This window comes from Heteronotia binoei, chromosome 21 (assembly GCF_032191835.1).
Source record: "Heteronotia binoei isolate CCM8104 ecotype False Entrance Well chromosome 21, APGP_CSIRO_Hbin_v1, whole genome shotgun sequence".
NCBI classification, from domain to species: domain Eukaryota; kingdom Metazoa; phylum Chordata; class Lepidosauria; order Squamata; family Gekkonidae; genus Heteronotia; species Heteronotia binoei.
Genome location: NC_083243.1, coordinates 170,965,204 through 170,991,609, shown reverse-complemented (window position 1 = coordinate 170,991,609; position 26,406 = coordinate 170,965,204). Strand labels below are relative to the sequence as shown.

The window sequence follows — 26,406 nt, the reverse complement described above, 5'->3', positions numbered from 1 at the left end:
GTTCCTATAGCCACATTAATGGATGGCAGAGGACCGGTAATCCACACTAATTGGATCATGGCTCAGTCCCCAGGCTCAAATTAGCTGTCCTAGCAGGAAAGGCTTTAGGCTGCTTTAACAGTAATGGGGCTAGATAGAAAACCCACCTTCATACCAATTACCACCAAGCCTTTACTTCTGCAAAAGAAAATTAGCGCTGAAGCAGAACAAAGGGGAAAGGACAGAAAAGTATATTTGGTCTCTTTGCAGTAAGAATAGGGATTGACCCCTAGAAAGAGGATCCACTTAAAGGGGCATTTGGTGCTCTTAGCCAACAAATTTAAATACAATAGTGGCAGGCCCATGCACTGAAAGGAACTGAAACAAGGAAAGGGGCCACTCAAGTGAGAGAAGCTGACCCTTCCATGAGTGTAGCTTACCTCCTCACAGCACCGCTATTCAAGAGCATTTTGCCCAGTCAAGATCTCTTCCAGAACAGGCATTGCCTACTTGAGTAAAAAGCATCCGGTCAGCCCTAGGCTCTTCATCCATACTTCTTCTCTACTAAAATCAGAGATGTCCACCCTTTTACAGGGATGGGAGTTCTGCATTCACACAACTACAACAGTGCAACATCATCTGGACTTGCCTACAAACCATGTCAAGAACAAATGTGATTCTTGGCTAGTTGGGGGGAAGGGGGTAATTTTTATTTCACTGATAATAACCATCCTAAATTTGATGTTCAGGTACCTAGAGCAGTTAAAAGCCAGAGGGCAGTGTGTAGGGAAAGCCAACAGCAGTATTGGGATATTGCTAAATCAAAGTTCAATACTAGCAATGAATCAAACAAGCTATGGGTTGAGTGGTGGCTGAAATTATTCAAGCATGGTACAGTTCCACATAAAAGTGTCAGTGAGTTCTGTTCTGGCTCATCCAGAAATTTAAAAAAATTAAATATTGCAATGCGGTTCAGCCTGTGTGATAAAGCTGAGATATAGTAACAATATGAGGTGCTTAAGAGACACAAAAGCTATACCAGGGGTGGCCAAACTGTGGCTCAGGAGCCACATGTGGCTTTTTCACACATATTGTGTGGCTTTCGAAGTCCCCGTTGGCCAGCTTGGAGAAGGCATTTAAAGTTAAAATTGCTCTTTCCATCTCTCCCTTCCTCCCCATCTATTTGCTTTCTTTCTACTTTTCTTTCAATTTTTCCTTCCACCCTTTCCTCCTTGTGGCTCTCAAACATCTGAAGATCATCTCAAACATCTGACATTTATTCTATGTGGCTCTTACATTAAGCACGTCTGGCCACCCCTGGGCTATGTACAGCCTTAAAAATAAAGATTAATAATGCCTTTTTCTAAATTTCTGCAGCATCAAGGGAATTGATTGTAATAGCATACTGGCCTTTTTTACAGGATTGCTGTAAGGATTGCTGGAACTACGTGGAGCACTCTGAGCACTTATTAAAAAGCATTATATACCTATTTCCCCTGTGTGAATTACAATAGTCTGAAATACACAAATGCACACTGAAAATTAAATTATTTAAATTGACTAATCAGGAAAGACCATTGGATGAATAAGCCTATATAATATGAAGAGACACTGAAATCATTAAGTAGTATGAAGAGATGCTTTCAATCTGTCCTAGAATACAAACAGCAAGTGTCAAACAATCTTCATTAGTACCTGTTAGTACATAATTAGTATAACATGCAGTTCCATCTATTCCACATCCAGAAATAGAAGTAACAAACAGCAAAAATGGTAAGTGAAACATCAGCAGCTGAGATAATTTAGCCAGAGTATGACTGCAACTAGACAACTGATGGGGCAGAGGATTGGCTCAAACTATTAAGAATGTCAGAAAAAAAACTGGAAAAGTTATTTGCTCTGAAACTGTAGAAGCAGAGTTTATAAGTAATAGGTTCAAAGATAAATAAAAAGGAATCCTTAAAGGCAGGGCTTTTATTGAGCAAGAACACAGTTCTGGCTGACCTGGTGTCAGGGGTGTGGCCAAATATGCAAATGAGTTTGCTTTTTTGTAGAAAAAGCCCCGTGTGCAACAATGGTGACATCAGGAGTGTGGCCCAACATGCAAATGAGTTCCTGCTGGGGGGGGGGGTTTCTACAAAAAAAGCCATGTTTAAAGGTATATTTAGTCTATGGAATCTAATGCTAGAGGTCATGTTGGTTAACAGCCTAAATTGCTGTAGAAAAAAAAAGTAAATGTTAGTCAAAAGCCACCTCCAAGATTAATGACGTATCCCCAAGTATTCAAGATAGGGAGGATTACAATGAGATGGATATATCAACCATACAGTTTGTGTTTGTCTGGCCGCCATTAGTGAACAAAAAGCTGAGAAAGAGGTGGACAGTCCTTCGTGTTCTTGCCTTGAAAACCCCATGGGGCACCATAAGTCAGCTGTGACTCGAAGGCAAAGGGGTTGGTGAATTCCATGACCTGAGCCCATGGCCAAACAAGATGTTTTTAGCCCCTTCATCTATAAAACTGACTCTCCAGACAGCCAATTGCAGAACATGTCCCTGCCAAAAAACAAGCTTTCAGCATTCAAGGCCTGCCCAAGTCAATACCATTCTCTCCACAAGCATATGCAGAAACATTATGCACCTATATTGATTGGTAGCTGTTGGGGTGCCGTATTATGTCAGGAAAGAGGAAGCCAGTTGCACACTTCTCTCCTCTTTGAGTAATATTACCATGGCTCTGCAATGGCAAAGCACAGAAGAAACTCGCCACACTTTTTAGGGTACCAGAGGTTGCTACGGGAAAGCTCAGGAACCAACAGTCCCAAGTGTCAATGTTAGCAATGCTTAAAAAGAAGCAATTATTGCTGTTGGAGCCTCTCGCATTGCCAGACCTCATCACTATTGACTGCTTGCCTGCATTAGCCAAGTCCCAGCAGTACACAACAGTCCTTTAAACACAATTAGTGCAGCTGCTAATGGAAGGTAGTACAGTTAAGAAGATGTGGCTCTCGTACAAGTTCTCAGGGAGGGAAACAACCACCAACTCTTGTCTAGGAGGGGAGGGGGCAAGAGAGGAGGGTCTATCCCTGCTGCAGAAAAACTGGCTGCCCTCTCTTTCCCCGTGCAGCTGGATGCTGGAAGATGCAGGCTCATTTGTACCGCCGTTGTGTTGAATCACACAAGAATAAACCCCATACAAATTCATTTGGTTTTTATTAAATCCATTAGCCGCAATAAAACAGAAATACAAAGAGAACTTTTTTTTTCTTTTTTAGAAAAAAACAAACCCACAAAGTGAAACCGACTAGGAGGCTGCGCAGTGTCCCAGCTTCCAGCTGTTTCAAGGCCACCCTGACAGGATGCAGCACGTGTGTGGAAACAGTATCATCTTCTCTCTTCAGATGGAGTAACCAGTCCAGGCTGCAACTTGCAGGAAGGGAACAGCCTGGGTAGGCCTAAGAAGCATGGTAGGTACTTGCATATGACGCCAGTTTTCCAGTCTTAGTGCCTGGATGAGTCCAGTCAGCCTCATTTTGGCAATACAGCAATCACACCACCTATAAAAGGGACAGGGGAACAGGTGTGCATGTTTTCTTGCTAATCTGAGCCTGAGGCAGACTCTGCTGAGCTGGGTGGGGTGCTAGCGATCTCTTCCTCCTCCTCAGAATCCTGGAGAATAGGGAAAAAAAACATACACAGATTGTTAAAGAGGAGAAACACATTCAAGATTAATTACAAGCCTTAAGGGGGTCAATATTAACTGAATCAACTCAGGAAATGGGAGCTAGATACCACTGGGACCAGATCAATTTAATTCTGGCTCAGAAGCCCGCAGGATGTTTAAGCTGCACGATGAGTGCAAGATCTTGAAAATATCGTAATACTCCAACTGTTTTACTTGACTAGAACTGTGCCCTATCATTGGGGACAACATAGCTGAAATCAACAGCGTTCATCGAGAGGTAAGGAGAAATTGTGAGTTGTGGGGGCTGTGGCTAGAGTATCAGCGGCAGAGTATTTGCTTGACATGCAGAAGGTCCCAGGTTCAATCCCCAGCATCTCCAGTTAAGAAAGGACTAGGCAGCCAGGTGTTGTGAAAGGCCTTTTTGCCTGAGACCCTGGAGAGCTGCTGCCAATCTAATAGACAATACTGACTTCGATAGACCAAGGGTCTGATTCAGTATAAGGCAGCTTCATACATCTTCAAATGAACAACGACTCTCTTTAAGCATCTTTGGGAAAGAAAACCTCAAGGTTTTTAGAAATCAGAATAGAACCAAAATGGAACAATGTCAAAGGAAAAAGACAAGAGATACTGCCCTTAGCCTGTACTGTTAAACTTCCTTTTTGAGCAATAGTGATGGTTGATTTTCATTTTTTTTTACTTTTATTGCATATTGATATATTGGATATATTTCTTATTTTACAAATAAAAACAAAAGAACTTGGAAAAACAATGAATTCAACTGTTGCTATAGTGTATGATTTAAATGTGAAGATTATATGCACAAGATGTAGCCATGGCAACAGGACTGCCTTCAGGAGATTCTCAGCTTTGCTAAAACACCAAGTTTCTAAGCCTTCACAACTGAAAAGCATGGCAAGATCATGAATCATGAATATATAATAACTAGGAGTAAGGCCCGTTGTGAAGAAAAATACGGGCTCTAGAAGGAGGCTCTTGGGGAGTGCCTGCCACCCTTGCTGTCTTCCCACCCACTCAAGTGAAGTCACTGACCCGCCCCCCCCCCCCCCCCGCACCTCAAGGGGAGCCAATGTCTGCCATCTAGAGAACAACTGTAAATCTGAGTGATCTCCAGTGCCTCCCCAGTAGGAAATGGCACTGTACCTATCCCTTCTCAAACCCCACCCCTAACCTGGAGTTGGCAACCCTATCTCCTTTTCTTGTATTTAAAACAATTTTATTGGTAACATAGGGTAATAAATCTATTTTTTACATCTTTAATAACTTCTTTTATCTATCCCATATATTACTTTCTACCCACCCCTCCGCCCGTTACTTGGCCCCCGCCGGTGTTATTTACTTAAAATGCTAATATTTAAAGGTACCCTTAACTATTAAAACAAAAAATTATATTCTTCTTTCTAAAACTTAATCATTATCAAAAATTGTCCAATGTCCTTTTATTTTCCACTCTTTTTCTACATATCTTCTAAACTTTTTCCACTCTGTCTTAAAAATCATAGTCTTTTAATATTCTTGTTAATTTGTCCATTTCACTCCATGTCATAACTTTTATAATCCAGGTATTTTTTCCTGCTTCCACAACTGCGCATATAATGTCCTAGCAGCTGAAAGCAAGTACCAAATTACAGTTCTATCTTCTTTTGGAAATTTTTCCATTTGTAATCCCAACAGAAAAGTCTCTGCAACTTTCTTAAATTCATATCCCAAGATCTTAGAAATTGCTTGCTGAATCATCTGCCAATACTTTTTTGCTCTTTCACAAGTCCACCACATATGGTAGAAAGAACCTTCATATTTTTTACATTTCCAACATCTATCTGGCATCTTATTGTTCATCTTTGCCAATTTTTTAGGAGTCATATACCATCTATACATCATTTTAAAACAGTTCTCTTTAATACTATGACATGTCAAAAGCTTCATAGAGTTCTTCCACAAGTATTCCCAAGTTTCCATCTGTATTTATTTACATTAACTGCCCATTTAATCATTTGAGATTTCACTACTTCATCCTCCGTAGACCATTAAAAGTAATTTATATAGGTTTAAAATTAATTTTGAAATTAATTTTTCATTGTCTTCAAGCAGAACTTTTTCTATTTCTTTGCTCTTTTCTTATTCCTTCAGTTTTAATATCATTTTCCACCAAGCTCTTTATTTGTTGCATTTGGAATCAATCATATTTATTATTCAGCTCTTCAGCAGTTTTCAATTCTATTTTGCCACTTTGTATTTTTAATAATTGATTATATGACAACCACTTTTCTTCACCTATCTCAGCCGTTATTTTTATTACTTCAGCTGGCACTATCCATAACAGTCTTCTCTCATCTCCATATTTCTTATATTTCATCCATGTGTTTAGCAAATTATTTCTTATATAATGGTGAGAGAAAAAAACGTCCATCTTCATTTTTCCATAATACAAATACACGTGCCAGCCAAATTTATTTCTGTGACCTTCCAGCACTAAGAGTTTTTTGTTTAACAGCGTTATCCATTCTTTTATCCACACTAAGCAAACTGCTTCCTGATATAATTTTAAATTCGGTTGCTGAAATCCACCTCTCTTTTGCATCTGTCAAAATTTTCATTTGGATCCTTGGTTTCTTTCCAGCCCACACAAATTCTGAAATTTTTCTTCGCCGTTTATCAAATTGTTTACTATCTTTCACAATGGGAATAGTTTGAAACAAATACATTATTCTTGGTAGAATATTCATTTTAATTGCAGCTATTCTACCCAGCAATGACAAATTAAGTTTATTCCATTTTAACATATCTTCATCCATTTTACGCCATAGCTTCTCATATTTTTAAACAGATCAATATTCTTCATTGTTATCTCCACACCCAAATACTTTACCTTGGAGGTAACTTCACAGCCCGTTAGTCTCTGTAATTCTTGTTGCTTATTTATTTGCATATTTTTACATAAAAGTTTTGATTTTTCTTTATTAATACAAAATCCTGCCAACTCCCCATATTCTTGTATTTTAGTTAACAACAAAGGTGTGACTTGTATGAGGTTTTCATTTATAAACATTATATCATCTGCAAATGATCTGTAAGTAAATCCTTTTATTTTTCATCTTTCTATTTCTTTATCTTCTTGAATCTGCATCAGCAATATTTCAAGAGTCATAAACAATGGGGAAAGCGGACAACCTTGTCTTGTACCTTTGCTAATTATCATATCTTCTGTAAGATCTGCATTTATACATAGCTTTGCACATTGTTCAGTGTATATTGCTTTTATCATTCTTATAAAGCTTTCTCCCAGCTCCATTTTTTCCATTACTGCAAACATAAAGTCCCAGTTTAAATTGTCAAATGCTTTCTCTGCATCCACAAAGAATAATGCTACTTCCTTTTCTGGATGTCTTTCATAATATTCTACAATATTTACAACAGTTCTAATATTGTCTCTTATTTGCCTTTTGGGAAGAAACCCTGCTTGATCTTCCTTTATAAAATTTATCAAATGTTCTGCCAAGATTCTTCTATATATTTATAGTCATGGTTTGATAGCGAAATTGGTCTGTAATTTTTAACATTCATGACATCTCTATCTTCCTTTGTTATCAATGAAATAACAGCTTCCTTCCATGTGTTTGGTATTTTCCCTTTCATTCTTATCATGTTCATCAACTTCTGCAATTTCGGTATTAACTCATCTTTAAAGGTTTTAAAATATTTAGCAGTATATCCATCTGGCCCCGGTGCCTTTCCATTTTTCATTGCATTAATTGCTGCTTCAATTTCTATTTTTTCAATTGGATCATTCAAAACTTTTCACATATTTTCTGTTAAGGGCTCTATTTTTATCTTTTGTAGATGCTCATCCATCTTTTCTTTATTTTAACACCTTTAAACAACTTGGCATAATACTTAAAAAATTCTCTTTTTATTCCCTCTTGGCTAACAACCTCTCTTCCATCTACCACAATTTTAATAATAATAATATTTTATCTCTTTTTCTTCAGTTGCCAAGCCAAATACTTTCCAGGTTTATTTGCTCCCTTAAAAGATTTCTGCTGCAGTCTTTTCAAATTCCATTCCAATTCTTTATTTAACAAATGTCTCATTTGCGTTTGTAATGTAATTTCCCTTATTTTCTTTTTCCCTGGCCTTTTTCTCAACTCCTTTTTTCTTTATTTCATTTTGAATGTCCAACAGCTGTTTTTCTTTTGCTCTCTTGTCTTTATTATTCAAAGTAATCAATATTCCTCTCTTTACTGCTTTATAGGCATCCCAGACAGTCTGAGATTCTATATCCTCTTTGTCATTCACTTGAAAGAAAGCTTTAGTTTCATTTTCTAGGTATGTCACTATTTCTTTATTCTGTAGTAAATCTTCATTCAATCTCCATCTTCTCAACTTCTTAGACAATTTTGTAATCCACATTATTGGGTTATGGTCAGCCCCAATTTTGGGTAAAATCTCTATTTTCCTAGTTATAAGACCTAAATCTTTAGTGCCCCACAACATGTCAATTCTAGAAAAAGTTTTTTGTCTTGCTGAAAAAAAGGTATTGTCCCGCACTTCTGGGTTAAATTTCCTCCATATGTCCTCCAAATTTTCTTGTTTGACCAATTAAAAAAAAAGACTTTGGCAATTTCCTTCGTTATTATTTCCCCCCCCCCCCAGACCTATTCAGTGAATTCTTAATTGTTCCATTAAAGTCTCCCATTAGCAAAACTTGGTCATAAGTCAGTTCATCAAATTGTTGTATAATGTCTTTTTAAAAAGCATCCTTTGCATCATTAGGCACATACAGTCCCAATAACAACTTTTTTTTGCATTTAATATTATTTCTACTGCAATAAATCTTCCATCTTTATCTTTAAATACTAATTTTGGCTCCAATTCTTGTTTAATATAAAAAATCACTCCCCTTTTCTTCCGTTCAGCCAATGAAAAAAATTCTAACTTCAATTGTTTATTCCATAAAATTTTGTAATCCTTTTGTTTAATATGCACTTTTTGTAAACAAACTATATTACAATTTTGCTTTTTAATCCAATGAAATGTTGCCCTTCTTTTTTGTGGTGAATTTAGTCCATTTACATTCCAAGACAATAATTTGTAATCCATCATGGTGCAAATTCTTTATCTTCTTCATAAAATCTACGCAGTTCCTGTGCATTTGTAATTGTGATTCTTTTCGCCTGAAGTTCAAAGCTCAAACCTTCAGGTATTATACATCTAAACCTCATTTCATTGTCCCGTAATTTTTCTGTCAGTTTTTTGTATATTCTTCTATCATTTATCACTTGCCTTGGCAACTCCTTCCTAATGCTGCCACCCACTATCAATGTCTTTTCAAAGGTTTTGTTCATGATCTTTCCCACCATTTCTTTTATCATATATCTTATGACAACATCTCTTGGTAAATTATTTTTCTTGGCATAGAGTGAGTTCACTCTATACATATAATCATACATATTTTTAGTCTCTTCAGGATCTTCCTCCAAAAATTCTGCAATTATTTTTATTATATATTCTTTCAGGTCACCATCTTCCTTTTCAGGTATTCCTCTCAGACATATCTGAGTCTCCATCAGTTTGCAGTCATGGATTATCACTTTTTTTTGTATTTTCAACAAGGTGGAGTCATGTACTTTCATTCTCCCCTCTATCTCCTGCACTTTTTTAAATGTTTCCTCTGTCTCCTTTCTGAGATCTTCCATATTTTTTTTAATCTCTTCTATAATTTCTTTTTTTGATCAGTTATCATCTCTCTCATGCCTTTCATCATTCTGGCCTCCATTGCCTCTAATTGATCCTGCATTTCCTCCAATGAACAAGCCCTTGTACGGGTTTGCTTGTGTTCTGACATTTAAAAACACTGAAAATTTTGATCTCACCAATTTTAAATTTGACTATCAAGTTCAAAAGATTAGAGCTTGTTTTTTACAACAAGCCTAATTTTGCCATCCTCAGAGCTTCCCAGACCAAAATATTAATTTTATGTTTTTAAATCCTTCAAAATGGCGGTTGCGACTTTTTGCTTCTTTCTAAAAAAATTTTTTTTAAAGGCTTCTAAAGTCCATTACAAATAATATGTCCAATAGTATTTATGCTCTTATCATCATCTCAACAATTTTTAATGTCTCAAACACTTAAAAAAATATTATTTTAATTTTGACCTCCTTGCAATGGCCACCAATGTTTCTCAATGGTATTATAATCCTAGAGTAGGCTTTTTGTCAGCTACTTCCTGCTTTGCTTGCCACCAAATCTCGTTTTCACTGGTAAAGAGATCTCACAATACTTGACGTACTTCCTGTGTTGATTGTATATGCTGGTCTGTGACGATGGTGCTCTTTTTTCAAAACCGCAAGTAGACCAAACAATAAATTCCTTTCCACTTTTTAGCTCTGTCCTTTAAATTTACAAAGTCCAAATTTCACCTCTTCCTCCCTTCTTCTTCCAAGCTTTCTAGATTTTTATTTCCCACCTTCTGAATTTATTCTGTTTAACTGTAAAAAGTCCCGAATGAAAGATAATAATCTGTACATTTTCTGCCAGATCCACACCGGTCTTCTGTAGCGTTAGATGTTTAGCAATGTCCAAGAAGGTTAGGATTCTGTCGAGCTTATGTCAAATAAATGACTGAGAACTTCTGCAGATGATGAAAATGCAACTCTTCTCCGGAGACCCCTCAAAGCCTCAAAAGAGCCCCCCCCCCCCCCGGGACTACCTTTTTAGCCTAGGTAAATCTCCTCAAAGTTTTCTGTGCATATCTTGGACTAATCTCTAACTGAGAAAAGTAGGCAGTAGGCATTAATTTGCCTTCCACTACCCCAAACAGAAGTTCCAGCCTGTTCCTGTTCCAAGGGCTTTAGACAGGTCTTTCCAGTTGTAAGCAGGAGCCTTCTGCATATTACAGAATTACTTCCACACAAGGCTTTTTTTGTAGCAGGAACTCCTTTGCATATTAGGCCATACCAACCGCCCCCTCCCCCCGCTGTAGCCAATCCTCCATGAGCTTACAGAGGTCTTAATACAGGGTCTACTGTAAGCTCCAGGAGGATTAGCTACATCAGGGTGTGTGTGGCCTAATATGAAAATAAGTTCCTGCTATAAAAAAAGCCCTGCTTCCACAATTCCCTGTCCACCTTTCCCTATCCCAGTATTGCCTCCCTACAATATCACACACCTCTTGAGTCACTCTGAATTCTGTGGAGCCCCAAATAATGTAAGTATTCAGCACCCTGACAAAGAAATGATTTGTCTCAAACGTACACAGCAGCTGAAGTAGAAGAGGTACGTAACTTAGCACTTGCAGAACAAAAGGCCATCCCACAGCTTTCAGAGATTACTGAAGGAACATCACATACCTGGTGAATGGAACACCAGTCCCAGGTAGCAAGGAAAAAGAGTTAAAAATTCTAACCAGAACTGAACACACACACTTCTCTCCCTGCAATTCACTGTACCCAACAGAGCACCCACCTCCTTCTTGTCCTCGCCTGAGGAGCTCTCATCACTGGACACAAACTCTTTGCTCTTGAAGCTCTCGCCTAGTTGCTTGGGAGCGCTCTTGCTAACAGAAGATTTTGAAGGTGTAGTTTTCTTCTCTGGTTTGCCTTTCCCTGGCTTTTCAGGCTTCTTTTTCTTCTTGGATTTCTCCCTGAAAATGAGCAAGTACACAAGATGCTGAAATGGCAGAGTTGCCAAAAACCATGAGACACACAATGGAGAGAAAGGAAAGTGATTTCCACCCCACCACCCCCATTCCCTGAAAGAAACAAGTAGTTTGATGCTTTTCCTTCCCATTCATGAGGGTTTATTACCCTGGGAAGACCCTAGTACTCACTTTTTGAAACTGTCTGACTTGCCCCCCTCACTGTAGTCCTTCATGGCCTTCTCGTAATCCCTCTTGGCATCTTCAGCTTTGCGCTCCCATTCCTACAAACAATAATTTTCACTCACCATTCAATATAGCCTACAAAAGATTAACATGAGCACCATTCCTATTAACACTAGGGCCAAACCTATTTGCCTCCAGTTTTCCAGGCATCTATATGGAGATTGGAAAAATTCAGGAAACACCCACTAAGATTTTTCTTAAAAAATTGCTTTTAGCTCTTATACACATTGTGAAAAGATTTTTACACAGATCTGTTATATCTGTTCATGATAGGATGGATTTGACGACACACTTAATGTTCAGTGGTAGGGCTATTAATCCTTAGAAAACTACTGAGGCATACTCACAGAAAAGCCTCTTAATTTATTGGTGGGGTATGGATATCTTAAATAAAGAGAATCATCAGAGCATTGTTGGGACAGGCTAAAGGTTCAGTTGGTTCATCATCTTGTTTCCCACAGGACCCAACTTGATACTTCCACCAGCTTGGCACAAAAACAGCAAATGGTACTCAAGACAAATTGCTTCTGAACCAGGGGATGCCATTTAGCCAACATGTTCTTTGGCCCTTGTTGAATATGCATCGTTTTAAAGTCACCTAAACTGGTGTCCCTAATGACATCTCCTGGCTGTGAATTCCACAAGTTATTTGCAGCTACGTAAAACATTTTCTTCCTCTGCCATGAATTGACTGCCACTCAGTTCTACTAGATGACTTCACTAGTATTGAGAGGAGAAAAGTTTCCCTTGACTTCTTCCTCTCCGAACATACACTGTTATTGTCCTTTCTCTAAACGAAAAGCCTCAGATACTTTAGCCTTTCCTCTGCCCTACAGCATTCCTTCTTTACTTCATCCCAATCCTCAGTAAAACATTTCCAATTCTGCGAGTCTGTATAAATGCACAGAATTTATGTACCAAATCTGATATTGTGGCACAAGCTGCACAACACTTTCATCAAAGCATTTCTCAAAAATATATCTGACCACCATTCCTATTGCACAGGTGACCATCCCCACACTTCCCCTCACCTACCTCCTTCTTCTCCTTTGACATCCCTTTCCACAGTTCGCCAGCCTTCTTGGATACATCAGTGACACTCATGCCTGGACAATCTGACCTGATCTTCTCACGGTTGGCATTGAGCCACAACATGTATGCAGATAAAGGTCTCTTTGGGGCATTGGGGTCTTTCCCTTTCTTACGCTATTGAGAAAGAGAAGGGGAAAAATTATAAAGCAGCTACCTCCCCATAAAAATGAGATTTACCACCAATAGCCCATTACACTACATAGATTGGTTTTGCTGGCCTTTTTTTTCTAGCATCAGTCCCTCACAGTTTTGGAGATTGGTTCTGGTACAGCTTTCTCAGCTGCTTTAAGAGAGGGGTGAGGAAGTAAGCTCAGAAGCCTTTCTGGGTACTTGGGAGATCACCACATGGCCTTTTGTCTCCAGTCCTGAGTGCAGATGGAAAAGGGGATGAGATGGAGGGAGGACATGCATGAGGAAATGGGGACGTATGAGTGCAAGTACACACAGCTGTGGTGAGTGCAGCCCACGGGTCAACTTAGAACTTGCATTTAGCTTTCAATGGAGAGGTGTTCCACCCCTGTGCCACAGCACGTCTTATTATAATTCTTCATTACTATCTTGGAAGTTCCAGGGTAGCAGAATATACCCTGCCTCATAGCAGTATGATGCAAAAGTTAATCACTAGACATGGGCAGAACTGAACCACAAATTGCGATTCAAACATGAATCAGACCAATTAATGGTTCGTTCCCAACAAGTCTGGATCTTGGTGCTGTTTGGTTCATTTTCCCAGACAGCCCAGCACTGATTCAGTCAATTCCAAGCAATTCTGGAAGCCCTAAAAGCACTCATAGCAGCTTGATTGGCAGCTCTGAGAGCCAATCAAAGAGCTCCCATTCTGCAGCATGAAGAGCTGTTGTGAGATTGGAAGCTGAGCTTTCCTGGAGGCACCTGCTTTGTGGGGCAGTAACTCAGACATTCCACATCCAATCTTCATCAAACTTGGAGGGTGGATGGAGGAGAGCTGACTGAAGACTCCTGGTGAGTGCTACACCTCCCAAACCAAATGAACCAATGAAACAAGGATCAGATCAGAAATAAAATGAATCGGGAAATGAAACAAACCACCATTTTCTATGATTTATGCCCATCCCTATTAATTACCCTTCCAAAGAAAAACTTTGCCAAGTTTCACTGAAATCAGCTATAATTTCTAACCATTACTTTTGATTACGGAACACCTCTCTTCAAAGCAAGTACTGATACTTTCTAAACACAACACATTTTTTTAAAAAATCGCCTAGGAAGACCATGCTGATGCCACAAAACCTTTCCCTATCAAGTAAAGCTGAACAACTGAGAAAGGAAGGCTACACATTATGGGCTGCCAAGGACTAATGAAATCTTAACTATATCAAGGCAGCTGATTGAAAGTCTGAGCAGTGGAAATGTCCCCAATTAGCTAAGCCATACCGGCACACAACACAAAAATGATCACATGCAGAAGGAACAGAACTATACATTTCCAGTTTTAAGAGTTCCTTATGTGTAAATACTTTGGCAAAGACACCTCATTTAATAACCATATATAATAGTATACTAGATTGCCTTCTCACTGGTATTCCCAATCCTAAAGGCAAGCCCCAACCGTCCTCTCTTGTGCCCAAAATAAGCCAGGGAACTGAATTATTATTTCTTTACAAGTTTTATTCCCTGCCTTTCTACTCTCATCAGAGCCACCAAAGCAGATAACAGATTAAAAATATACATAATACGAACATATCTTTAAGACCACTAAAATCGAATAAAAACATATTAAAACAATTAAAACCAAAATAACATATAGAAAATAACCAACTAAACCACAGGGCAAGGAGGGGTCATGGAAGGAACATCAAACAAAACAAAAGTCTTCACCTGCTAGCAGACAATGACAACAGAAGGGGTAGGCAAGTCTGCCTGCAGAGAGAGTTCCAGAGTTTTGGTTCCACAGCTGTGTAGGCCCTCTCCCAGGTAGTCAGTCACCTAATCTCAGGAGGTGGAGGCACTTGAAGCAGCCCTCAAAGGATTAATGTAGGGGTCAGCTTGGCTTGTAAGGGAGCTGGCAATTCTTCCAGTATGGAGGTCTCAAGTCATATAGGATTTTAAAGGTCAACAGTAGCACCCAGAAACAGATTGGGAGCCAATGTAGAAAGGTCTAGGCTGGAGTGATATGGACCCTATGACCCACCCCAGTCATTAACCTGGCCGCAGCATTCTGCACCAATTGATGTGTACTGAATAGACTGCGGTGGTCTATTCTAGAAGAATGCTTTTCCTAGTTGTATTCAGAATCTGACAGGCTTCGTATCTATGCTGTTCTCACCTCAGATTGCTTCTTGCGGGGCTTGCGTTCTTTGACAATTTTGGCTTTTTTGGCAGGTTTCTTCTTCTCATCACTATCTCCTTCACTGCTAGATGAGCTGGCTGAGGCATTGCTGTCAAACCTGTCACAAAGAAAGGTCACATAGCAGTCCACAGGCTAACAATTAGATCTTATCTAACTTTAGGTATTGCCAGTCCTGACCACGAATTCAGAAATATCAATTCCAGAGTAAAGGGTACAGAGTGGGTAGTAATTGTTTTGATTTGTTCCAGCACATCTTTCCAAAAGTCTTGTAACACTGGGCACTCCCACCAGCAATGGGCATATGTTCCTATCTGACCACATTTTTCCAGCACAGAGATTTACCTTTTGAGAAGGTAGCTTGTCTTTGCAGAGTAATGTACCATCTGCTACTGGATTCTTACTCTTTTCTGCTGCTACAGACAGACTAACACAGCTACCCATCTTGAGCTAGCAAAATTTTAGGCATCCCAGATCAAACATCGTACTTACTCTTCTGCCACATCCTCTTCCTCTTCCACAGGATTGAAGGATTCATCTGGAAAAAGAAAACCCTTGTTTCTAACTTAAAACAATGAGAGAAATGTCAAAGACAGCAATGACCTCCTCTCCACTGTAGCCAAGACCACTTCTATATCCCAAAGATGGGGGGAGGGGGAAATGGTTCACCTGTCTCTTCTCCAGAATCCTCACTGCTGTCATTTGCGTTCTCCTCACGGATCTTGCCTTCCTCCTTCATACGTTCCAAGTAGGCATCGTGCGAGTCCTCATCTGAGCCAGCATACTCATCATAGTTCTTATTCATGCCCTAGAAACACATATAAGGGATGCCAAGGGAGCTGGTGCAAGACCCCTCTATTTCACAAGCAGACAAAACCTTGCAATATTTTCCATATCGAAAGCATGCTGATATTCTAAAACTACAACTCCCAGCATGCCCCTGGGCGCACATACTACACAGGAAAGATTTCTCATTATGTGCATACAAACACAGAACGTAGATTCCCCCAAAACATAGCACATCACATGCTGCCTCCATAGTATACTGGAATTCACCTTAGTTTCCCCCCCACCAGAGGATAGGGAAGAAACCATGCTTAAAAGTGGATTATGTGGAAGCCACTCCTTGAGCAAAGCAGGCTACTGCCTCTTCTCTGTGGTTCATGCAAGGTTATACTATGGTGATTAGGAATGTTCACCACAGCCATGCAGAGGAGGAGACCTGAACCAAGAGGAGGAGGGGACAATCGCACAGACCTTTTTCTTCTACAAGGAGAGAACAGAAATTGAGAAGGAAGAAAGCTCTGGAGAGAAAGAGAAACCTCACCCCACCCAAGTAGATCAAGAACAGGAATGGACAGCAGTTGCCTTTCCCTGTCCTCTGTTTTGCCCAACCTCCTGAAACAGGTACCTCCTTTAGTCCTCGGTTCTTGATGTTCAGCTTCTTGGCATTCACAAAATCAAATAGTTTGCCATATTCCTCTCTGCAAGAAAGTAAATGATGCTAACATTTGCAAGTCTGTAGCAAATTCCACAGACCCAGTGACCAGGAATTGGGAAGTGACAGGTCCAGTCAACACAACAGAGATTTAATGGCTTTGCTGCTGCCAGGAAAAACAGATTCAGTTTGCCCCCTATACCACAGAAAGGCTGTGATACTTCAGAAGATCTGAACAAGACAGGGACCTTATGTGAAAAATATAGACATTATGGGTCGCAAGTAGCAAACAGGAAGTAAAGACGTGTCTTTTGGTATGAAAGTCGCTTAACAGTGACAAGCAGTTCTACATTCATGATGGAAGACATACTCCATTCAACAAAATGATTGATGGAAAGAGGCTTCTGTTTCCAATTACTATGATTAGGGTTACATTCACTCACCTTTCTATGCTGCTGAAAGTGTACTGTGTCCCCTGCTTTGTTTCTATTTCAAAATCAAAGGAGCGTGTAGTAGTGGTCCCACGGGCAAAGTTTACGAAAGAGATCTCATCAAAACGGATGTGAACAGGTGGCTTGTGTACATAGATGAAGCCACGCTCCAGAGGGTACAAGAGCCCTGAACTGGCCTTGTAAGAACAAGTGATGCACTGTGCTCCAGAATGCCTGTACAGGAAAAGAGTGATCATGCTACATCTAATGTGGCCACAGAACAGCAATTTTCTCTCATGGCCCACAGTGTTCTACAACCCAGAGATACTGGTTGCTAGCCATTAGATCCAGCTCTTTGAAATTGGGAAGGAACATTGGCTGGTACACACAAACGTAAGAAAACTTACAACTTCACAGTCCATTCTAACATTCATCTAACAGCAGATTTTTGGTTGCTATTCTCATTAAAAGTAACTTAGACCTTCTCCCTCTTTTCATACATTCCCCCATGCAGATGACAAAAACAGAAGTTGTATCAGCTCTTTCCTTGCATGCAGGCATTCCTCACCCCTGGAAGTTGCCAGGCACCGTGATCTTGCGGTTGACAAGAGCTTTCATTACACGACTAACCATCTCATACAGTGACCCCGACATATTCTTGGTGAGCCGTCCCTCAAACCGCTTCTCTACTTCATCCCTACAGCCAAGAAAATACACGTCAAGACTCCACAATGCTATGTATTGTGAAAACCAGAAGCAGTGAGCAGAACATGGGATGGGACAATGCTGGATGGCGGGGATGGAGGGAACTGTGTTCCCGGCCACTGGCCACCTGCCCAGTCTCCTGGCCATGGCGAGGCAGTCGCAGAAGTGGGGATATCGACCAGTTTCTGGTCGGCGCCGAGGGGCCTGCTCCTGCCGTTCCCGAGGTGCGCCCCCCCCACGAGGTGGACGGGGAGACGCAATGCATGGCCACTGTCGGGGTCGACACATGCCCACCCGACAGTGGACCAGCCGCCCCACAGCTGCGCCCTTTGGGCAGCCACCACTGCCCAACGCGGATGCCGGCAGCTTCCTGCGAGGAGTCCATGTGGCAGCCCCTCTGCAGCCCTGTATTTCAAGAAATCTAATTTCTGCACATAGCGTCGAGTCCTTATTCGAGCAGGATCAGGGGGCGGAGAGTGTGGCACACAGCCATCCCAACACCATTGCACGCCCCTCATGGGTGTCTGAATCTTTAAGGCAGGTATGATCGGAAGCCACCACAGGGACCGCTCCCAGCACCTTTGGGGCACGGGTGCCTGCAGCAGGTGGCCTACTCTGTTCTGGCAGGTGGCCCCTGTGGCATCTGGGAAGCCATCCTCCCATGCAGGACATGGGGGAACACTGATGGGGGCTCGGCTTTCCCCCTTTGACGGGTAGCTTGCTGCATGGACCTAGCGGTAAGTGCTGACTGGATGCTCCCCCAAGGATTGCACAGGCACACCATGGGGCTCAGGTGTGTGCACACGGGGGGTGGAACATGTGGACAGCCTACTGCCAGGGAGCGCTCTCTCCGGCAGCAGGCGTCACATGGGCCGGCTCCCCAGTCACCACCCGCCAATCCCTGTCATCCCCGCGAAAGTGCCCCCCTCCGGCCCCTGTCCTTGCGCCGCTCAGGAAGGCCACACTCCAGTGTATCTTACGCATCTACTGGCGGCGGCCGCTGCTTGGGCACGCTACGTTTCGGTGCCCCGAACCCCTTTGGAGGCCGACTAGCGGCGGCATAGATCCGCCCACACCCGAGCGGCCGCCCACCATGTATGTCTGGATTGGGCTGCCCGATGCATAATATGTACTCACTCATTCATGTTAAGGGTCAAGGAGATGTCCTCATCTTTGGAGAAGAGGAGGATAAGAAAATGATAGCGAGTTTGCCCTTGCTTTATAGGAGGGTCTAAGCTGATCTGGAAGGAAGCAGAGACAATTGTAGTTAGATGATTATATCCAGATCATATCCACAAGGCCCATTTTTACGGGGCCCTGCATAGCCACATTAATATGCCCAGATACAATATATATATATATATATTTTCTGCTTCTCTTCCACCTTAGAGTTAACAGCCGCGGGGAGAAACAACTCATGTGTGCAGCCTGGCAGAGATATGACATTACCAGACAACTTTGCTGCCTTTCTAAGGGGACTAGTTATGTTTTTCCCATATCTGACAAGGTTATACAAGTACGAAGAGAGCTACGAGATCCACCACCTTGACAGTACTGAGACAGCAGTTCAGTTCCCTGAATATTTGTAATGCTTGCATGGGAGAGGGGCTGCAGGTAGGTAATAGGAATGGAACGGGGATGGCTCAGTGGCTCTAGAACAGGAAGATATCTGTTGAGCGCCACTTCTAGATTCCTCCCCTTCCCTGCTACACTCAGCCACAAGAATGTTGTATGACATGGGATAAATCACTATTTTTGATTTTCAAATTAGTTCATATAGAACAAATGTAATTGGCATTTTTCATAAAGCAAATGGAAGAGGACCTATGAATGGAACATACCGAGAAAGGGAATTATAACTATTAACCCTAACAGGAAAACCATTACCCCAAATTCCACTTCTCACCACAAAGAACATCTGGCGCTGGTCTTTATGGGGAAGCAGGAAGAGCCGCAGAACAGTGGTATAAGGGATCTTGTAGTCAAATGTCTTGCCGTGAAGATGAAGGAAGGTGGGATAGATACGGATATCGTAGCGCCCACGGGGTGTTAAGCACTGCAGTTCCCGGAAAATGCAGATGGCATCTCCAGTGGCCTGGATGACATCTGCCTTTGATAACACATTTTGAGCAAATGCCTAGGGATGAATTAGAATGAGAAATCAAGCAAATATCTCCTATCCTCTCTACTGAGTCACTTTTGCTCAGCCTGTACTCACCTCAACAGGGTCGACACCATCCTCCTGAGTAGGAGGCACATAAAAGCGGACCTCCATAAGTGACACCTCAGCATCATCATTCTGATGGAACTCCAATGTCACCTCATTCTTGCCAGTTGTGCACTGTGACACATTGCTCAGTGGGATTTCAAACACTGGCTGTTCCCCAATGTCAAAGGAAAGAAGCTGCCCTACAAAAGAGTAACAAGAAAAAACATACCATCACAATTCACAGCTATTAATTCTCAAGGTGGAGAAAAACTACACTCTCTTAGCTATGTCCTCTAGACTTCAGTTCCACATACCAACATCCCACAGGATAGCAATCATCCAATATTAACTTACCTCCAAACTTTACTGTCCCCCAGTTCCACCCTTTCACACACAAATCTTTTTCAGCCAGGTCCAGATGATAGTGGGTCTTGAAGAAATCTGAGAGCTTGTCAAATTCCTACAAGAGAGGAGGACTTAATGAGGGAACATGCAGCTAATGCACTAGGAACCCAATGGCACACAGTACAAGAGAAGATTCTCTGCTCTTGGGACACAAGGTCCCACTATACCTCAGGTATGAAAAAGGACATGCACTTCAGACAGGAGAAAAGTAAAAGCAATACTAAGAAGAATCCTTGAATACTAGTAAATAATACAAGAAAAAGCTTTTAAAATAATAATAATAATAAATAAATAAATAAAATTATTTATACCCCGCCCTCCCCGCCGGGGCAAGAATAGTATATGTTGAGTACAAGTGGCGATCATCTAGGTACAATCTGACATCTAATGAGAAATCTATTTCACAGGATTCTGAAACGAATGAAAGCCATAATTAAAAGTGCAAGGCCAAAGGGAAACGTCATTTGCATACGAGGAAACTAGATATAAATCTGTGGAATGGTATGACTACACTGCATATAGCAAATTCCAAAAAAGGTATCAACAAATTAAGCCACTTTGACCAGAAGGTGTTCCCACCACCCTTATCAAGTCTAAAAGTCCAACAGACAACTCTTATTACGGCTTCAATCCTAAGAATCCACTGTGAGCCTTCTAAATAAAATTGGACTTTTGTGTATATTTACCTAGGATTGACCAGCTTAGAAACCAAGTGATACCAAAATGGATCTTACCGTTTCTCTGAACCCATCATACTTGTAGACATGGCCATTCTTAGTAAGCAGTTTGAGTCCATGGCCCAATGCCACTCGTCGCCAGATGCCCTCAGATAGCTCTGAGGCCTGAATGTTGTCCACTTTGCCCGTTTTGCTGTTTTTGAAAATCACACCTTGACGGCTCAGTCGCAGACGTCCATCATTCTAACCCAAGAGAGACAGAGATTGTTAGCAGCAAAGCAAAAGTGACCCACCAAGTGCTTAGTATCTACCAAGAAGATCCCTTTACTTCTTTCATCAAATCCAATAGCTTTTGGTATCTTTTAGTATTATACCCAGTTCTGCCCTCCAGAACCTCCACCCTTATCTAAGGCTGACACTGCAACAGAGGAACTGGTTCTCTCCATCATATCCCATAGATCCATAATCTTTACTCTTCCAGCTCCGTAATTCTCAGCTATCCCCAATGTCTCCCACTCCTTTAAATGACTCTGCTCTTTCCCCTATGCTTGGATCTTCCACATAGAAAACCAATGTGATTGGGGGGGGGGGGGGTGTCCTGTCTCTCTTCAAATCCACATTTTACAAAAAAAAAACAAACAGCAATTGGATTAACCCTTTATTCCTTGCCCCCCCCATTCTAAATCTGTGTACCTGAATTTAATACAAGGAGATTTTCTTGTTATGGTAATCTAGAAGGACTTAAAACAACACAAGAAACAGCCTTCTCAATCACCACTCCTTACTGGTGGAACCAACTCCCAGAGGATGTCAGAGCCTCGCAGGGCCTTGCCCAGTTCCACAAGGTCTGCAAAGCTATGCTATTTCAGCTAGCATTCAACTAAAGTGACAGGTATCGCTGAGGATATTAGAACTGAAGTGGATGTTTAAGACCACTGAATGGCATCTTTAAATTGTATTGAAATTAGCACCTGAATTGTTTCTAACTTAAAGGTTTTAACTTAATATTTAACTCAATGTTTTATTGCTGTTTCATTGTAAACTGTGAGCTGCCCTGAGCCTGCTTCGGCGAAGAGGGTGAGGTATAAATCAAATATACCTAACCTAACCTTATCCTTGTCTCATCCCCTGCCCTGAATTTAAGATTATAAACTTCTCAGGGCAGACACATGCCTTAATGTTTGTTGTTCTACATACACTAATATAATTGAGGGTGTGCATATATAACTATAACATTATTAAATACATCCAACACATCATGAATTTAGCAAAGACCACAGAAATCCTAATACTATGACAAAAACAGATATGCCAAGGATGGAAGGGAGCGTAGTTAAGAAGGAAAGAATTTGCTACAACAAGAAGAATTGCAGATTTATACCCCACCCTTCTCTCTGAATCAGGGAGGCTTATAATCTCCTATATCTTCTCCCCCCACAACAGGCACCCTGTGAGGTGGGTGTGGGGCTGAGAGGGCTCTCACAGCAGCTGCCCTTTCAAGGACAACCTCTGCCAGAGCTAATGGCTAACCCAAGGCCATTCCAGCAGGTGCAAGTGGAGGAGTGGGGAAATCAAACTCGGTTCTTCCAGAAAAGAGTCCATGCACTGAACCACTACACCAAACTGGCTACACCAAGGACATCATACTATACTATAATCCTATATTACACACACAAGTCCAAAACAAGCCATCCAGCAGAACCATCAGACCATGTTAGTTACTAAAAATTTTTTAGAAATCTGGAATAAAATTATGCAAAGATTTGTGCCTGGAATAAGTAGGGTATCAATTAATACAGATTTTTTTTAATATAAAATAATCTCAAATTACACACAGGTAGACTGCAAATTCTTTCAGTGCCACTAACAATAATAAATATTGAGGCTGAGATATTTAGTTAGCCGGAGATATTTACTGAGCCTATCAATGCACTATTAGGGGTTTAATAGTCTTTGAGGCAAGAAGCTGAGACAAAACCCACTACTATTTATTATTTTTTTTAAAGCTAGAACACAAGAAGGAATGACAAATCAAAGCCTATATAAGAACATGGAGCAAATTCTATATCAGTTTTCCAAATGGGAAGTTCATATTACTACAGGATCAAATTCCTTGCATGCACCACATATGCACCACTTCTCATCCACCCATTACCACTCCACTCTACCCCCTCCACCATCACTTACCATAGATCCCTTCACCTCTTGGTATATTTCATTGAATTCCAGCGTGTCTGCCATTGTGACAGCTCCCTCCTACCCCCACCCTCTGTGGCAGGGGCTGGAGCCACACAAATAACCTGCTACTCCGAGAGAAGCTCGTATGAAGACAAGAACGCACAACCGCGAGTAGCCGCAAAAGCAAGGGTGAAGAACCTGGGAAGAAAAGGAAAAAAAGAGAGTTATCTAGAAAGATGCTTCATTGCCACAGGCCAGAAAGCAAGCAACTAGTGATACCCCACAACACCGTCAGATCCGGAATGGCGACAGGAAAATAATGTCCCCCCGCCCCTGAACTAGCCAAAGCATCACCCCGAACTGCGGCACTGCCAATACGAACAGGCGCGCACAGTGAGAGAGAGAGAGAGAGAGAGACTGCTTCCCTGGCTGCGCCCTACGTTTTAGTTCCCAGAAAGAACGTCGCTACCACACTGGTAGGCTCCACGCTAGAGGAAACCAGCCCGGTTCGCCTGCTTGCCTGCCTTCCGTCCCTCACGCCTACTGCCCGCTCTGTTCTTACCTGGTTATTTTCCCGCCTGCGCCACACGAGCCTCTACCGACCCCCTTCCCCCCACTCCACCGGAAACTAAACCTCATTTCCGCCTTCCGGAAAACTTGGTTATAAAGTGGTGCTGTCCTAGAGCGCCTTCCTTTCTCCGGTACGGCGGGCGCTTTTGCTCAGTAGCATGAGAGAGCGAAGCGAAAGCGGTTTAATAAAACAGCCCTGTAATATGGATGGATAGTCTGGTATTATTTTCGTGTGTTGTGTGGCAGATTAGAGTGAGATTATTATCACTCAGAGGTAGCCAAACTGTGGCTCGAGAGCCATACTTGGCTCTTTCACACATATGATTGGAGAATGCATTTAAAGTTGTTTTCTTTCCACCTCTTCCCTCCCCCTTCCTCCCTTCCCCCTATCTATTTCAGCTTAAACTTTCATGATTCAGAGCTCATTAATGTCATTAGAGGCATCATGTTAAATCTTTCAGGTGCAATTAGACTGCTTTTAAAAAAAATGCTGCTGCAAACTAACAAAAAACCCATCTAGATTTATCACATTTTAGAAGGGACTGAAATTGAGGAAAATAGATATTTTGGGTATTGGTATTCATATAAAAGATTGTAGAGCTGTCACTTACTCTCTTGGGAAATTACACCACCATAGATGCAGTTCTCCTTTGTAATACCATGTAGTTAGTGCACTGATTTTCAAAATGCAGACAGCAGAATACTCATACAAATATCAAGAAGTCTTTTGCCAGCAGTGTGTGTGTATCTATGTCACCAGAAAGCTTCACACACAAGTTGTAGTAAAGGTAAATCTAGGAAAACTGCCACCTTCTTTCCCCCTGCCCAAGCCCCTATCTCAGTCTTTGGCCAGCATAATGCAGATAGCAAGTAATGCAAGCAACCATCTCATATGTTTGTTTATTGTTCGATTTATAGCCCACTCTCCCCGAAACGGGCTCAGAGCAGGTGATGACATTTTATAAATATACAAAGCTTAATAGATATAACATATAATTATTCAAAAATCATAAAAACTATAACATCAATATGACAATTTCTGTAAAAAATATCAAGATGGTGTAAAAATTCATACAGGGAGTAGCAAGCAGAATGACTAAGAAGGAAGGAAACGGGAAGGGAAGGCAAGGGAGGCCAGACTCTAGCTATAGCCTATTGGCTAAGGCCCCCCAGCTGTAGGCCTGGCAGAACAACTCTGTTTGTTATAAAGTGGTGCTGGTTATATTGTACCAAATCCTGCAAGGCCCTGATCTCTTCTGGAAGTGTTCCACCAGGCCAGAGCCTTTTGACCCTAGTCTTTGGACTGGTGACCACCAGCAGATTTTGATCACCCAAGTGTAACACTGTGGTGGACATACGAGGATAGGAGGTCCTGAAGGTATGCTGGTCCCTGACCATTAACGGCTTTAAAGGTCAGCACCAGAACATTGAACTTTAAACTTATCTGACTGTTCTCCAAGTTCAGGGTAGTTTGCATGATCTAGGGTTGCCAGCTCTGGCTTGAAAATTCCTGGAGATATGGGGCAGTGCCTGGGAGAAAGTGGAGTTTGGGGAAAAGAAGGAGCTCAGTGGAGACATGATGTCATGAAGTCCACCCTGCTGTTTTCTTCAGGGAAATTGTAGCCTGGAGATCAGTTATAACAAGTGGGAACCTGTAATATCTTGCGGGGGGTGGGGGGTTTGAAATCCTTCCACCCAGTCATTACTGATTCCCCTAGGTGGGAGATTCCCAGGGAGAACACTCACAGGAGGAATCCCATATCCCATGGCTCATTAGTCCAGCAGCATCTACTACTGGTCCAAGCACAGATCCTGGGTGCCAGGCTATCATCAGACAGTTCTTGACCTGCAGCACTGCCACCAGGCTCCATATGGCTCCTGAGAGCCATGCCACCACTGGGCCCAGTATGATTCCTGGCCTGCTATGCTACCAACACTGGGCCTGAGGTAGGTGTGTTCTCTGCACTTGTGCAGATAATGGGGATTTTCTGGAGGTTTTAGTGTCCATAGATGGGGGCCATGGCTAATAGCATATAGATTCTAGGAGGATTCTAGGAGGATTCCAGGCTCCACCTGGAGGTTAGCAACTAATGTTGCAATCCTGTGCAGAGGATGCCTTTCCCACAACACTCTGCACTTGTGCAGATAATGGGGATTTTCTGGAGGTTTTAGTGTCCACAGATGGGGGCCATGGCTAATAGCATATAGATTCTAGGAGGATTCCAGGCTCCACCTGGAGGTTAGCAACTAATGTTGCAATCCTGTGCAGAGGATGCCTTTCCCACAACACTCTGCACTTGTGCAGATAATGGGGATTTTCTGGAGGTTTTAGTGTCCACAGATGGGGGCCATGGCTAATAGCATATAGATTCTAGGAGGATTCCAGGCTCCACCTGGAGGTTAGCAACTAATGTTGCAATCCTGTGCAGAGGATGCCTTTCCCACAACCCACATAGTGTTTCCCTGACCTGAAATGGCCTATGGGGATTCTGTTTGCTTAGGTGGGTAAGGGTAGATATGAAGCCTGCAACAGAACAAATATGGTATCCCATACTCTTCAGGTTGGAAAAATAGCACCGGATGGAAGGCTGAAATACCCTCCTCTGTGTGCCATGGTCATGATCCAAACTGGATCCCTATGAGCCTGAGAATTGAGTTCCCACTCAGGAAATGTGTACCAAGGGTTGCTGGGGCTTCCATTATAGAGGGAGACCTCCTTGCAAACCAATCCATTGCTCACTGACATCTGAAAGGTCAAATGGAAAAGAAATGGTCATGCAGGCATTGTGCCAGCACACTGCCATCACTTCT

The 26,406-nt window shown here is 41.8% G+C and overlaps 1 protein-coding gene across 1 annotated transcript; it reads right to left on the bottom strand.

Moving 5' to 3' along the window:
* Nucleotides 1-3,172: 3,172 nt before the first annotated feature.
* SSRP1 (structure specific recognition protein 1) lies at nucleotides 3,173-23,666 on the bottom strand. The gene is made up of 17 exons (XM_060263108.1): nucleotides 23,588-23,666; nucleotides 23,035-23,223; nucleotides 20,905-21,090; nucleotides 20,120-20,225; nucleotides 19,775-19,965; nucleotides 19,463-19,693; nucleotides 18,694-18,797; nucleotides 17,420-17,548; nucleotides 16,864-17,085; nucleotides 16,394-16,466; nucleotides 15,652-15,790; nucleotides 15,475-15,520; nucleotides 14,962-15,082; nucleotides 12,600-12,770; nucleotides 11,511-11,602; nucleotides 11,147-11,324; nucleotides 3,173-3,645 (listed from the first exon to the last, which is right to left on the bottom strand). The coding sequence occupies exons 2-17, from the start codon at nucleotides 23,086-23,088 to the stop codon at nucleotides 3,574-3,576; spliced, it is 2,115 nt and encodes a 704-aa protein (XP_060119091.1). The 5' UTR covers nucleotides 23,089-23,223; nucleotides 23,588-23,666; the 3' UTR covers nucleotides 3,173-3,573.
* Nucleotides 23,667-26,406: the final 2,740 nt, after the last annotated feature.

Bases quoted from the DNA above. Each gene is read 5' to 3' on its own strand.
- SSRP1 (XM_060263108.1), bottom strand. From the start codon at position 23,088: ATGGCAGACACGCTGGAATTCAATGAAATATACCAAGAGGTGAAGGGA. The intron at 15,791-16,393 runs GTACCTGTTTCA...ATGTGTTTCTAG, and splicing joins AGAACCGAGGACTAAAGGAG to GGCATGAATAAGAACTATGA. The intron at 12,771-14,961 runs GTGAGAACAGCA...CTTTCTCAATAG, and splicing joins CCCGCAAGAAGCAATCTGAG to CGTAAGAAAGGGAAAGACCC.